This window comes from the organism of the source record quoted next, unplaced genomic scaffold (genome assembly GCF_019419815.1).
Source record: "Pyrus x bretschneideri cultivar Hongxiangsu unplaced genomic scaffold, Pyrus_bretschneideri_v1 Contig24, whole genome shotgun sequence".
NCBI lineage: Eukaryota > Viridiplantae > Streptophyta > Magnoliopsida > Rosales > Rosaceae > Pyrus > Pyrus x bretschneideri.
Genome location: NW_025999546.1, coordinates 1,170,367 through 1,185,195, shown reverse-complemented (window position 1 = coordinate 1,185,195; position 14,829 = coordinate 1,170,367). Strand labels below are relative to the sequence as shown.

The 14,829-nt window shown below is 36.8% G+C and overlaps 2 protein-coding genes across 2 annotated transcripts; both read right to left on the bottom strand.

The window, feature by feature from the left end:
• Positions 1-8,636: 8,636 nt before the first annotated feature.
• Positions 8,637-9,991, bottom strand: LOC125478383. Its single transcript, XM_048586546.1, has 3 exons — positions 9,818-9,991; positions 9,122-9,725; positions 8,637-9,012 (listed from the first exon to the last, which is right to left on the bottom strand). Exons 1-3 carry the CDS (start codon positions 9,989-9,991, stop codon positions 8,840-8,842), a joined length of 951 nt encoding a protein of 316 aa, XP_048442503.1. The 3' UTR covers positions 8,637-8,839.
• A 3-nt stretch (positions 9,992-9,994) lies between these two features.
• LOC125478334 (disease resistance protein RUN1-like) lies at positions 9,995-13,562 on the bottom strand. The gene is made up of 4 exons (XM_048586478.1): positions 13,060-13,562; positions 11,166-12,264; positions 10,782-11,081; positions 9,995-10,660 (listed from the first exon to the last, which is right to left on the bottom strand). Exons 1-4 carry the CDS (start codon positions 13,560-13,562, stop codon positions 9,995-9,997), a joined length of 2,568 nt encoding a protein of 855 aa, XP_048442435.1.
• Between the last annotated feature and the right edge of the window lie 1,267 nt (positions 13,563-14,829).

The following is a 14,829-nucleotide window of genomic DNA, read 5'->3' as shown; positions in this document are numbered from 1 at the left end:
TCGTAAACTCTATATGTTGATGAATGTCTAAGATAGAGTTCACTACAAGAAAATTAGTGGAAGTTTATCCAACACATTTGCAATTAAAAAGACAAATAACATGTATACACATGATGTAGGATTTAACGAGGTAAAACCCACCATTGAGAAAATCTTCAGACTCTTAAGCCAGAACAAACACTAAGAGAAATGAGTATAGAAAGACTTACAAAACTCATCAACTAGACTCACATACTAGTAGACAATTTTTTCATTGCGTTTTGCTACCCGATCTCTCTTCAGCCTTCAAGTGGAAGTGGCATGACACTAATGCAGTCGTCAATCACTATCTCCTCGAACTTTGTAAGATCATGCAAAATGTATGAAATGTAATAGTTTTTTAAAATCAACCAATTATGAAAATCATAAGGTACATTTTCATAATTAATTTCTAATTAAAACACAATGAAAAATCAGTGATTAAAAACTAAACTATTCTCTTTGAAAACACATGGACACAAAATTGATTTTTCTCAAATAATCACTCTATGCCGACTCACTTTAAAACCCAGAGCATGCAACATATAATTTTTGAATAAACAGTGAATAATATATAACCTTCTCTTTCTAAATGCAGTACTGCTGACTACCATGTGCCGTATATGAAAGCTGCTATATAAATTCTACTTACAATATAAATCTCAGCAGCTACAGAAAACCACTTATGCTCAGCGATAGCAATAACCAAAACCACACAAACTACTTTAATGCATGCAGCACCCAAAACTGAAAACCATATTCTAATGCACTCGGTGGTGTGCTAATGCATATGCATTGACGACCATACCTAAGTGGACGTCTCTAAAACGTTTGGTATTTTTGTGATCGAGAGCACAAGAGATAAACTTAAACTAAAATCGGCCTGACCCTGAACAAGCGAAGCCCTGAGTAGACCAACATGGATGCGTTGCAACTCGTCCACTTCTTTCTTCAGACTTTCGTTGATCTTCAACACACCTTGGAGTTTCAACATTTGGGGTTCAAGCTTATTGGCGATCTTCTGGAAGTGGATTACTTGATTATAAGCAGCAATCAACTCTTCATCCCTCAGGAATAATTGCCATGTTAATTGCAAGATATTATTTCACATAATATCTTGCAATTGTTCTCCAATTACCACCATATATGGCTGACCACTCTTCACCCAAAGTGTTGGACACCCTACTATAAATACCCCTCGCATCCCACTAAAATGCTAAGTCATTTGCTACCCACGAACTCCTAAATACATTCATTTCAGAATTCTAACTTTGGCATTGGAGATTTTTCGCCCAAAATCCCCCTCATTCATCATAGGCATGTGAGACTTTTGACCCTAATCTTATGCGTTATTATTTTACGAGTGCATTTTTGTTAAAGGAAGAGACGGCGAAAATTTGCTCCCATATCAATCTTCGCTCAAGTTGTGTCAGAAAGTTACACATAAAGCTAGGAACTTTAAGAAAATCTCAATTTTAACAAAAATTGATTGGAATTGAACACAACCGATCTTTCTCTTTATTGTGCATTGAGTCGTCGACGTGCCCATCGGCCTCTCCTCCTTCCCGTTTGTCCATTACCAACCTTCAACATCACAATTGTCTCAATTTGAACTGAGAAAATTAAATCCACCCCATGAGTATTCTTAAATCTTTCAGATTATTTTGAGACATCTCTCTACAATCACCTGAATTATCTGTGCAACTCAATTTAAAATAACGAATTTTGATTGCTTGGTGACATGATGGTCAAGAATTTATAGTCATTTCCCCCTCAAATTTATGGGTGGTTGCTTGGAAAGATTTGTCAATATAAAAGATCGTTATCCTAACCTCACACGCACTTCTCTCAATCATTTGATACTTTCTCGTTTCTTCGTTTTCAATCTTTACACGATCCTCACGCGTCACTCCATTACCTTGAAGAAGACCACATGCTTATCTCATGGTTCAAATCAAAGAGTTAAATCATTAGAAATTGGAATATGTTCACACACCAATTTTTACTTCTTACATATCCTTATTAATTTTTTGTCATTGTTCTTTTTCAACTCATTATATCCGATGTCCAAAATTTGAGAGTGGTGTGTGAAAAGTAAAAATGGGTGTGTGATAGCACTACCCTAGAAATTTTTACAAGTACTCCAAGGATGACAAGATTAATATGTCTCATTTTATGGGTAAATCTTCATTAGTTTGAATTACTAGGTAGTTCGATATAGGTAAGTCTTCAATAATTCGAATTATTGGTTAATCCGACTTTATGCCATTAGATGGGAAAGTAAATAAAAATGGTATTTTCTCAATTCAATCTTGATCGTTCATTTTTCATTCATTTCTCAATTTAATCTTGACCACCTTATATTTCGAGCACACTAAGCATCTCCGATGTACCAAAAAATTTGGCCTCAAATCTTATATTTGCGTCTAGATACGAGTCTAAGTGTTCTCCAAACTCATATTTATGTCTTTGGCGGAATGAAGACCCAATTTGAGTTTCAGTATGAGATTTGAGTTGAAAGTGGAGCCCATGCCAACTAAGAAAATTGTTACTCAACCAAGAATAATGAGATTTGAGTCCAATCATTTCCAATACACAACCAGATTGTTAAAATTCAAATATGAATTTCCAGTGCAAGGATTCAAATTTTAAAACTCAAAACGAGTTCTAGAATTTAAGTTTTTAAGATCCAAATACATCACCTGACACACCCCGACCCAGAAGGTCCACTTGGACCCTGAATTGAGCTGTGCTGGCCGACACCATAAAATGTGATAAGAGTGTAGAAAAAATGTGAATAATTTGAACTTAAAACTTTTAAATAACAGAGTGCGTTGTGAGTGGGAGCGAACCCATTTCACACATGACATCAGAGCATAAGTAAGGTACAAAAGTGTGGGTAAGAATCATACCCTCAGAAGTATCCATCAATACTAAGATTCGCCACAGATCCTTGTCGATACAAACTCAGTAGCTAAAACCTGGAGGGCACCAAACAGAGAGTGTGAGTGAGCAACAAAACCAAGCTTCCCAAAGTTATTACCTCTCTAAAAGTAATGCCCCTCAATGTAAAACCCGTATCGTTTTCCATAAGACAATACAACATATATACATATATCCAAACCATACTAAAAAATGGCCAAAACCACGATTTTCCATGTCCATTAACTCTACCATGCATTAATAAGTAGGCTAAATGAACTTAATCAATACAAAATGATATATCAGTCGGAGTCACCTATAATGACCTGTACGACTTATCTATATCTCATCAATCATGGCTAACATATAAGTCGGAGTCACCTCTAATGACCTGTACGACTTATTCATATCTCAGTAATATGTCAGTTGGATCCACCTCTTGTGGCCTGTACGGCTGAACCCATAACTCATCACATATCCCTGCACACGAGTCGGAACCACCTATAGTCGTCTGTACGACAGGTTGGGTGTAAATAAACGCGCTCAAGTGCTACGATCATGTGAAGGCTGTGCGAAGTATCGCAAGTCACCTACGAGTTAGAACCACCTAATGTGGTCTGTACGACAGGCTGGCACCTACCTTGGATTCAAGGTGAGTGTGTGGTGCAGCAGGTAAACGATCACGTGAAGGCTAGGCCCCGGCCACAGGCGGAAGCACTAACACCGGGATATAGGTTTATGAGCTCTAATATATCTCAACACAATCATACTCACTACTATCATTATCATCAAAGTATACTTATCTGAATCTCACCTGAGCATCTGCAGCATCATTTGGCACTTCAAAGCATTCACAATAATTAGATTCAGGTAATATACATATAAATATGCCATAATGCAATCTAAACCCAAACATTTCATGATATTCACAAAATATATAATACGGCGTAAAATGTACAATCAATAACACCCTGCTCCCAAACTTTTTACTTTTGAGAGTAATCATCAGTGATAAGGCCAATTAGACACTAGTTAAAATTAACTATAATTACTTATCTTTCCTTACTTCAATTTCTTGATTCTTCACACATTGATTTATGATCAACATTTAATCACCCAATCATAAAGCTAAAGCTCACACTTCCCACCAATGTCCCTCACATTGCTCAATTCACAAAACAAGGCTATTGTCTCGATTATTTAATCTCATTTATTATATGGCTGCATCTAACGTCTTGTTAGACTGCTTACGTACCCTAAACAGGGATCAAGCCATTCGTAGTTCGCAATGATTAATTGTAGGTAACAAGCATAGATCACTTTAGAAGTGTTTGTGGAACTATCAATTATATGCCTATGAAAGAAAAAAACCCACGCACTTGGAGTCCATGCTATGATTATCTTGCACGCACATCGAGACATCACGATCTATCGTTGCCTGTGACCAATTATCAAATCACGTCTCAAAGTTCTTACCGATAGAATACATAATTTACATAAAACATATCTTCAAGGACCTTCAAGAATAATTTGAGACTCATTGACCAAAAGTCAACCGTCGATCTTTGATCGACGGTAGGGTCTACAACCCTATATAATTCGATTCGGAAGATTTTCATATCAAATTTCCAACCCGTAACTTCCAAATATCCACATTATGCTTCTAGACTAACATACTAAAATTTTATTACAATCCAGCGGTTGGATCCTCGCCAATTCCCAAAACTGATTAGCGGTTAACGTTTTATTTTATGAACTTACAAATCCAATTCGGAAAGATCTGTACGTCGGATTCTCAATCTGTAAGTTCCTACATTCTTCAAATATTATGTATTACAATGTAATAAAGTTTGGTGACGATCCAACGGTTGGATCGTTGATTCACATAAATACCTATTAACGTATTGTAGAGAATTTAGGTTCCAACGATCAACCTACGCCATTCAAATATCAAGACTAAATTCAAGACATTTAACATAGCCTAAAAATAGCATTGGCGGCCCACTGGCCATGCGCCGCCACACTCGCCGCTGTCGGTGGCGGTCGGCCGCCCCGACTCACCGGAAAATCCAACTATTTCCAAAAATTACCAAAATTTACAGAAATGAAGATCTCAAAGAGAGGAACAACTTTTATACCTACCACAAAGTTCAAAAGTGGACGGAAGATGGTCAATTTTTCCCACGAAGCCGGCAGGTGCCTAAAGCTTCCGGGTGTCGATTCGTCGTCTATGGTGGTCAAACGGGGTCAAGGTTGGTTGAGTTTTTCTCCTGGGAGGATGGGCTATAAAGCCCAAGTGGTGGCATCAGCCATCGCTTTGCCGATTTGCCGGAAAATAAAAAATGGTGGTCGGAGCACCATGAGAACCGTCAACTTTCATGGCCTTAAACCGCCACATACCGTGGTTAATCAAGGAGGTTCTTGGGTGGGTTTTGTAGAGGGGAATGAGAGCTTCAAGATGGTGGTGGTGGCGTCCAAAAATTCCACTGGATGTTAGCTGCCGCACGTGTAATCGTCCAATTGTGAATTCCACTATGATCCATCTATGATTTGGTTTTGTCTTTGTATTTCATGGGATTTGTTTCTTTTTATGTATTTATTTTTTGTCCAAAGTAAATGCAATGCTACTTAATTAATCAACTCGTAAAACATATTAGATAAATTAAATCATCCATCTCTAAATGTTGATAATCATTACATGACCCACATGGTCATTATGCACTTTTTTATTTTATATATAGTTCTATTGAAAGTAATGTTCAGAATACCGCATCACACGTATTTTTAACATAAACGGGTGCTTATTAGCTATACAAGTAGAGTTTTTAAACATTTTTCTTAGTTAAATGTTTGAGCTACACGTTAAGAATCTCTTTATCAGAAGAATTAGCTTTTGGTCTATTAACACTTACCTTAAGTATCCTGTTTGGTGTCGAATGAAAAGAAAGTGATGAGATTTATTTTTTTTTATTTTTTATTTTTTGTGTTTTGCAGTCTGCAAATTGGATAATGGTGCATAGAGCTATCATGGCCATTAAAGATGTGGGTGCAATGTTTTCTTCCTTGGATCCCGAGTACTATGACATTCTCATGAAGTAGTTATACCTTATGAATGCTATCCGATTTTGGCTTCGAGTATTTTACGTAATCTGTTGAATTGAAATTTGAAATCTATGTAGATAATGTACTTTGTTTTGCTAGAAGGTGGTTTTGTATAGATTTGTTGTCTGTATATAACACGAATCTCGTTAGCGGTTGGTAATAGTTGCATGATTCAATGTGCTTAAAACTGTTGGAAGTTCTTTAACCAAATATAGAGTACACATGAGTATACTAGAGTATTTTCAGTTAAACCGGTTGAAGATTTTCCCAAACGGAGAACCAAAGTATCTTGAATTATAGAAATGAACTTGAATTTGACTGGTTACGTAGGTCTGGCTCTTTCTTTGCGTGCATTATGTATCTTTATCCTTTTAGATGTTGATTATAGGCAAGTTACCAAGACTTGTGCTTTGTTAGGGTACAAACTACAAATAAAAAGTGGCCTTCACTATCCATTTCAGGCCTTAGAGAGATTTGTTTGAATCAAATATGGCTGTTGAGTATCTTATATTCCTGAAGGAATCTAATTTGTATGATTAGTGAATGGGATTTTGGGAATATAAAGAACAAGCAACAAGGTTCCCTTGTAAGTCTGGGACAGCATTGCATCCTTGCAAGGCCTAATCCTTATGGTCTTTCCGGGCACTTAACACACTACGTTGAGTTTGGCGTCTAGTGTGAAACAAATGGTTGCTTTCTTGGGCAATCAAAGTATTGGCTCCATGAATGTGTAGAAAGTAATTTATCAAAAGGCTTCAACGTAGAAACAGGGACGTATTTTATGTAGTATAGTTCATAATGAATATCACTATATGCGAAACATTTGTAAGTTTCTTCTTATTTCGTTTCTTATCCAAGATGTCAGATTACTGTCTTTGGAGCGTTTGTTATATGTATGGCTTTGGTGTAGTGTCATAGAAACAAGTATTCTACCCCAAAGTTTTAGAAAATGTTAGGTATACATATTTTTTTGTCTAAGTTTGTGATTTCGATTTCTTGATGTTTTGCTCGTTGGGTAGACGATTATGGAATGAGGATCTTTATAACCGTATCAAAACCATAACCGAATCATATTCACGGTTTTTTTCATATCCAAAATATTCGAGGGCCTCCGATCCGCACGATTTGTTCTTCTCCGACCCACCGGAGCTCCTCTTCGACCCTCTCGAGCTCGTCGAATAGCACTATGTGGTGTTACCCTAATTTTCATACCTAAATCTGTTCATTCGGACGGTTGTCCACGGTTATTGGATTTAATGTTTTGAATGTCATCCCCAGCTTAAACCCCTAAAACCCAAACCGTGCATTATGTAAATCTGGACAATCTAAGAAGTCACAGTCATCTAAGAACATTGATGGTGATGGTGATGGTGATGCGGATTGGTCACGAATTTCTTAGTTGCTGTCGAGGTACTCAGATCATAAGTTGGATATTCTGAAAAGAAGAATCATATTCTACCATCTAGATATGCTCTCGTTATATTGAAGCCTATCTATAAAACTGAAATATTGTTTAACATTGTTGTTCATGCCATACTTCGCCGATCCATTTGGAGTAGCAAGAAGAACTTTGGAATTTTGTTGTTTTATTGTTTAAACTTCTTGTTGGAAGAAGTGACACAGGACCGAGCACAATGGCGTTCCAGGATTCATATAGCCGACCCCACTTAGTGGGAAAAGGTTTTGTTGTTGTTGTTGTTGTTGTATTGTTTAAAATTCTTGTAAATGGTGGATTCAAGTACCTTACTATTATTGCTGTATTTCAATACCTTAGTGTTTAGTGGGAAAAGGTTTTGTTGTTGTTGTTGTTGTTGTATTGTTTAAAATTCTTGTAAATGGTGGATTCAAGTACCTTACTATTATTGCTGTATTTCAATACCTTAGTGTTTAACTTTTGTTATATTTCAATGCTTAGTTCTTATCAGTTAATAAAAGAGGCTATTATGTTATTAAGTTTGTCTCAACTGTTCAATATGAAATATACTAGCCGATAGCTTTCTGACCTTTAAATTCCATTAGGTACTAAATTAAATTAGTTTGTTATCTAAAGGGGCTGGCAGAGAACCATGAAATTCATTTGTACGTTATACTTGTAAAAATCTATGTTGCCGTATGTTTACCTTAAGTATAATCTCGGGTAGTTCTGTGTAAATTCTTTCATGCTCCGATAACTTCTCTTGCATGAATTTTAGGAATTTATTCTACTATGTTCAACTTTTCATCAGTATGTGCTTTTCCATGCGGGTTACTTGGTCTAACTAAGGCCTGTCACGTTGTATCTTGTAGAATGGCTATTTTCAGAAACAAATTGATAGACAAATGGCAGAGGAAGACGGAGGTGACCACAAGCGCTGCTGATATTAAAAGCGAGCCGCATGCCTTTAATCAGGTCTGGTTCTATAATTGAACTTGTAAACATGCCTTTCCCTATGACTAACTTGTGTCATGCTTTGCCAGATATCACTAGGAGTTCATTTTTCTTTTTCCAATTGCATAGTATTAGTAAACAAGTTGCTGCTTGTATAAAAGACCCAACCAGAATGGTTGGGCAGATGCAGATGTGGAAATTAGCAGTTGCTGTATTTGGCACTGTAAGACATTAACTCTTATATCTAAATTGAAAAACTGAAAATTTCAGAGTTCCCAAGGTCTCACGCGCACGCTCAGATACATTTGTGCTTCATATTTTTAACATCATAACAAGATTGGTTTTTATCATTTAGTAATTTAAACACAAGGAGGGAATCCAAAGATGTCTGTATCAAGTAAAATTACAAACTCATGGATTTCTTGTGGACTACTGTCGCTTCTTTTTCTGGGAGATAGAGGACCGAACTACTAGGGCAAGCGTGAAAAATAAGCCGGAAGCTGTGAGGAGCACCTTCCAGCCTCTGAGGCCGCAATTGCTACTGGCATCCCTCGTCCTTCCAATTGTGTAATCAGGTTCCTCCTCTTGCCCTTCTTCTTTGTCTGAAAAACATACAAATAACATAAAATTTATGTTTTTGAATTGAATACAGACGGACTTGGAAGTGTTTGGATGGAGTATAATTCATTGCAATACAATGACATAGCATACCTGTGTCTTCTTCATCAGTGTCCATGATAAGGTGATACAAAATACTCCACGCAAATTTCATAGTCTGTTCAACAGAGTCTTTTTGGTAACCAAGGAAGTATATTCCTGGTATATGCTCCCACATGGACAAATCTCCACCGATGACACATGGATAATTAGGATCTGATTTGGTGTTGTGTTGGGTACTTATCATTATATTATTCTGGTGTTCTTGCACAAGCTCGACACCAAACTCCTTTATCTGAATCAACTCGGCCACTACAGAAACCACCACTTGATCTCCACATTGTAATATTGTTTTGTTCTCCATCTTCCAATGGCTCAACCATATCATATCTTCTCCATCTCCTGGAATTCCATAGAAATCTGGGCGATAGATCCACTTCAGACCCTTGCTCTTGTTACACACTTTAGTCAGTATTGTAAAAAAAAGATCACAATTCTTTGCATAGGTAGCAAAGATGTTCAAGCCTCGAATTCTGTGACTAGCAGGTAGTAAAGGGACCATAAATAATATAGAGGACTTGGTACTTTTATAACTGAACCGCCCTGGAACCTCATTCCCAGCAAAAAATGTGCTGAATATACCATATTGATACAGTCCCTATGTATTTGCCATAATCATGACAACATTACTCAGTCATTTCTTTCCCATTATATATTTAAGACTTATGAGAGAGAGAAAGAGAGGCGCACCTGGACGGGGACCTCTTTTGGACCGTTGTTTGCGATTGGATAACACATTTGAACAGCTGGCATGGATTCCAAGTTGCACAAGCCCAAAAGTTTGATTATTTCCACATCAACTCTATCAATAGGCTCCATCTTGTAATCATAGTCCCACTCAACTAGATTGTAGTTGTCACGCATCAATTACATTTTGGACCGTCGCTCATGGGAAAGATATTTTATTTTTCTTAATGATATGCATCCGACTATATCTGTCGTTTGGTGTACTTTCGGCAACCCCACAAGCGATTCGAGCCTATTACAATCCTGGAAAGATAGATGATCGAGCCTTCTCAAACCTTTGATGAAAACTGGCAGACTGCAAATTGGATTCTCATCTAAATGTAGGCTTCGCAAGTAGGATAGATTACTTAAATTCGTAGGAAAGACATCGTCAGAAAGATTGCACCCCTTCAGACTTAACTTTACCAAAGAGCATGGAAAAGAACTCAAGATAGTTGAACTTCTTTCTGGCCTTAATGGAATTCCATCTGTTGCAAGAACCTCTAAAGACTCCATCTCCTTCATCATCTCCACTGGAAACTCACCAAGATTTGAGCAACCAGATAAAATGAGTGTTTCAAGTGATTTAAGCATGCACATGTTCTTCGGAAGCATCCTAAGATTCTTGCAATCTTTCATATTCAAGTACACGAGTCTCTCCAGGTTTCCAATGGATTCATGAACATCGATCAGGCTGGTGCAATCCACAAGAATCAATTCCTCTAGTTTGGGGCAAAGTGAGAAGTCAATGATTTCACTAAGGGCATGGGAATGGCTGACGTCAAGGATCTTCAATGATGGAAGAAACTGTGTAAAATAAAAACAAAGAAAGAAAAAAAAAATGTGTAGGGGTTAATTTTAACAAATGCAACTGGTCAAAAAAAAAAAAAAAAAAAAAAAACTGAATGAAATGCGTGGAGTAACATACTTTTGTTCCTTTCCAGACTTGTCTCAAGCTACTGTATTGCATTTCAAGAACAATTAGACACCCCAAAGGAAACTCAATAGGTATAGAATCCAAAGGAAATTGAAGCCAACACAACCATCTTAATCCTGTAGGCAAATCTGCATAACATCCATCTAGTTGTACATGACCAAGATGTAGTAGTTGTAATTTGCTCATCCTTTCAAATGCATTGGTTTCCAAGATTGTCTCATTTGTGTTTATTGGACTGTTTGCAGGATGCATACGCATATTCAGGACAAGACCTTGGATTTTTTTTGTACCCTAAAGGAAAAAAACGGAAACATTAGTATGGATAATTTTCACAATAAGAAATACATATATAGACATAAAATGCATGTTTCTTACATTCTTTTCCCTCAGTACTTCGAAAGAATCCTTATAGCGCCATAATCTACTACGTTTTCCAGGCTCTTCTGATTCATGGCGAACAATTTCTCTTCCCATGTCACGGATCATGTCATGCATTTGCACTTTGTTGCATCCATCAATTGTCACCAAGCATCTATCAATGAGATTTTGAATGCCAACAATTGTATAGAAATCACATCCATCGAGTATTCTAACAATGTGGCTTTTGTTCTTTCCTATTAGGAAACAGGCAATGTGGAGGAATAATTTCCGATCATGGTCATCTTGTAAACTGTCATAGCTTATTCTTAGTTTATTCATGATTTCACCATTAGGGATAACTTTTAGCTTCTCCAATGTACTTTCCCATACATCTGTACTTTCCCCAGATAAAGAAGAACCCAAAACTTTTAGAGCTAATGGAAGTCCGTCGCAATAGTGTACAACCTTTTTTGAATATTCCATGTAACCTCTAAGGGGATGGTCTTGGCGAAAAGCATGCCAACTGAAAAGCTCTAATGACTCATCGTAATACAAAGTTCCAACTTTGTGCACCTTTGTAACTTGATGTGCCTTTAGCAACCTTTCACGCCTGGTTGTTATAAGTATCTTACTTCCCGGATAAAACTGATCTTTCATCTTTAGTACTGCATCTAATTGGTCCATATGGTCCACATCATCAAGAACAAGAAGAACTCTTCTAGAGCTTATGACTCTTTCAATCTTATTTAGTCCCTCACCAACACCATGTATTTTCACTTCTTTGCTGTTCGAAAGATCATAAAGAAGTTGCATTTGTATTTGAACTAAGCCATTTGGTTGATCTGCTGTTTTATTGATATTTTCAATGAAACTACTTCTTTCAAAGCTTCTAAAGTTTGAATTGTAAACATGTTTTGCAATTGTTGTCTTCCCCATTCCAGGCATCCCATAAACAAGAAGTATACCAACATCAGTTGATCTGTCTTGTAACCATAAATTGATGTCTTTGACTCGAGAATGGATTCCAATCAATTTTGGTTCAACACTCAATGGCACGCGACTTAACTTATCTTCAATCACTTTAACAATTTTTTCAATAAACCTTGACTCGTACCTAAGAATTTGCAAACAAAATGAAAGATAAATCAAACATGTCATGTGCAATAAACCATCTTAATTGTTAGTTTTGCTAAATTTGTTTCTTTTGGTTTGTAAATTTTTCTACATGATGTGACTGTTAAATATTTTTGAAGTTTCACATTATCGTATGTTAAAGAAAAAAAGGCAAGTTTATGCAGTGTAATATAGTTATTGGAGTTCTAATCAAGTACTTTTGTAAGTATAACATGAGTTAAATTGGAATTAATGTGAGCTTCAGCAGAAGGTTGTAAATGTTGGGATGTGACATCATGTCTCACCGAAGGGATTTGGATCCTCTCTAGAGCCAATGAAGAGGATCCTCCTGACCAACCATCGTGAATCGTTGGATGAAAATCCAACGGCTATAATTATTATAACTTTAAAGGAATTTCCTGTTTGTAGCCGTGAGATTTTCATCCAACGGCCCACGATGATTGGTCAGGAAGATCCACTCCATTGGCTCAGAAGAGGATCCAAATCCTCACCGAAGTATTGGATGAATAAATAATGATTTAAATATATACTTTGTAATGGGGAGTGGGTCGGATCAGGTGATATTACTTGATAATATTGTACGATTCAGAATTGGGTCAAATTACCTGTTTACTTTAATCGGTGTCAACACATGACACCCAATTAAAATACCAAGTATGTCAAGAAAATGACACGAACACAAAAAATACGAGACGGATGCTAAGTCTAGTACCTACAAATCATATTATCAAATTGACTGAAGAAAGAGAAGAGAAACGGAGAAAATGAAAGTTACCCATCAGCTAAGAACATGCCTGCTAGATTTGCAACCTCTGCAAGTGCCTCTCTCCATCTCTTCACCTTTTTCGACGACTGAGTTCTTTGGTGTTGAGCAAATGCTTTTTCAATACTTCCCGTCTGCTTCCTCAAGTGGGACGGATCGACATCGTAGAAGACTGGTAAAACTACATGATCAATTGAAGTCCTCTTGTGTTCAAGGATCACCACAAGCTCATCGAGGCACCATCTGGATGATGCGTAATCTTTCGAAAACACGACAACAGAAGTTCGTGACAGCTGGATCGCTTTCTGCAGTCCTGGCTTTATATCTTCTCCTCTCTCAAGTTCATTGTCGTCTCGGAACGTGAGAAATCCTGCGTTGTTCAAGGCTGTGTAGAGGTGGTCGGTAAAAGTCTTGCGAGTGTCTTCGCCTCTGAAGCTCAAGAACACGTCGTAGCGATAACCCCGAAAAGTGTTGGAATCAGAGGAGGTTCCTTGAGATGTTCTCACAAGAGCCATTGATGCGGATCGATGGACAAACAGTCTTTGCTAGGTGCATTGCAAATGTCTCTGTGCAGGGGAAATATTTGATAGGGTCATTCCTATCCACTTCCAGGAATGGCCACAAGCATTGACCCAAAAAGCGTTTCTTTAAGTCATGGTCGGCCACTAGTGGTGGAGATGAAAAGAAAAAATAAAGAGTACTTCTTGTTTTATATGTGATTTTATAAATTACAATTTATATCGATGGTTGCTTGCTTTTTTGCGATAAAATGCACTTCTAATTGCATTCAGTTTTTTTGTGATAAAATACAACACACTTTGATAGTTGTTCTATACTGATTTCTCGTCCTTGAAATGTTGGAGCCATTTCTACCAATCGTCAACCCACCAACTAGTAATTTACGATTTATAACACGGATTATGGTCCATCAACCCTTTAAATACCAAGTTTTTTGTTTCTTGTGTACGGCAGCCGGCAGGTATATGGAAGCTAATTGGATTTAGTCCATGTCCTACACAACCAAGCATGTTACGTATCGTTTAAGGCAAAAACATAAAACATAAATTCAATGAAGATTCCTTTGAATTCTTTTGCCGGCCACTAAAACCAAATCTAACTTGGGCTAAATGCTATTTTTTAGGTTTTACTCCTCCCAAACTCAACCTAATTCATGCTAAATGTGTAGACTAAATGCTAAAAAACTAAAAAAAAGCCAGATTTAGCCCAGAATTAGTGGGGCTGGGCCATTATATATGTGTATTTTATTTAGTTTTATATTTATAAATTCATTAAATTCAACGGTTAAGATCTAATTTGATGAAATTCAACAGTAAAAAAAAAAAAAATTAACGGTCCAAATTTAAATCTAACGATTAAAGTAATTAAAAAAAAATCTCTTATGTGTTTCATATTTTTTTTCATAATGTTTAACGAGTTTCATGGTGTCGGTTTGCGATTTTTCAATATTTGTCAGAATCTAAATATTTTTAAGTTAAAATGTTAATTATGATAGTTTACATAATTTTTTCTTTTAAAAAAGTTACTTTAAGAAGAAAAAAAATTAACCTAAATTCATTACTTTAAGACGAGTGTTGGAATTAGAGGATGTTCCTTGAGTTGTTCTCACAAGAGCCATTGATGAGGTTCGGTGGACAAACAAAAAACCTGGTCTTTGTTAGGTGCAATGCAAATGTCTGTGTGCAGGGTAGATATTTAATTAGGTCATTCTTATCTACTTCCGGGAAAATTAACAAACAATTATAAAATGGGTCGTTCCAATGC

What these genes read in the sequence shown, in the direction of transcription:
- LOC125478383 (XM_048586546.1), bottom strand. Translation starts at nt 9,991, where the DNA reads ATGCGTGACAACTACAATCTAGTTGAGTGGGACTATGATTACAAGATG. An exon ending in CAAAAGAGGTCCCCGTCCAG is followed by an intron (nt 9,726 to 9,817) that starts GTGCGCCTCTCT and finishes GCAAATACATAG; the next exon opens with GGACTGTATCAATATGGTAT. An exon ending in CACTGATGAAGAAGACACAG is followed by an intron (nt 9,013 to 9,121) that starts GTATGCTATGTC and finishes TATGTTTTTCAG; the next exon opens with ACAAAGAAGAAGGGCAAGAG.
- LOC125478334 (XM_048586478.1), bottom strand. Translation starts at nt 13,562, where the DNA reads ATGGCTCTTGTGAGAACATCTCAAGGAACCTCCTCTGATTCCAACACT. An exon ending in GGCATGTTCTTAGCTGATGG is followed by an intron (nt 12,265 to 13,059) that starts GTAACTTTCATT and finishes GCAAATTCTTAG; the next exon opens with GTACGAGTCAAGGTTTATTG. An exon ending in AAGTCTGGAAAGGAACAAAA is followed by an intron (nt 10,661 to 10,781) that starts GTATGTTACTCC and finishes TATTTTACACAG; the next exon opens with TTTCTTCCATCATTGAAGAT.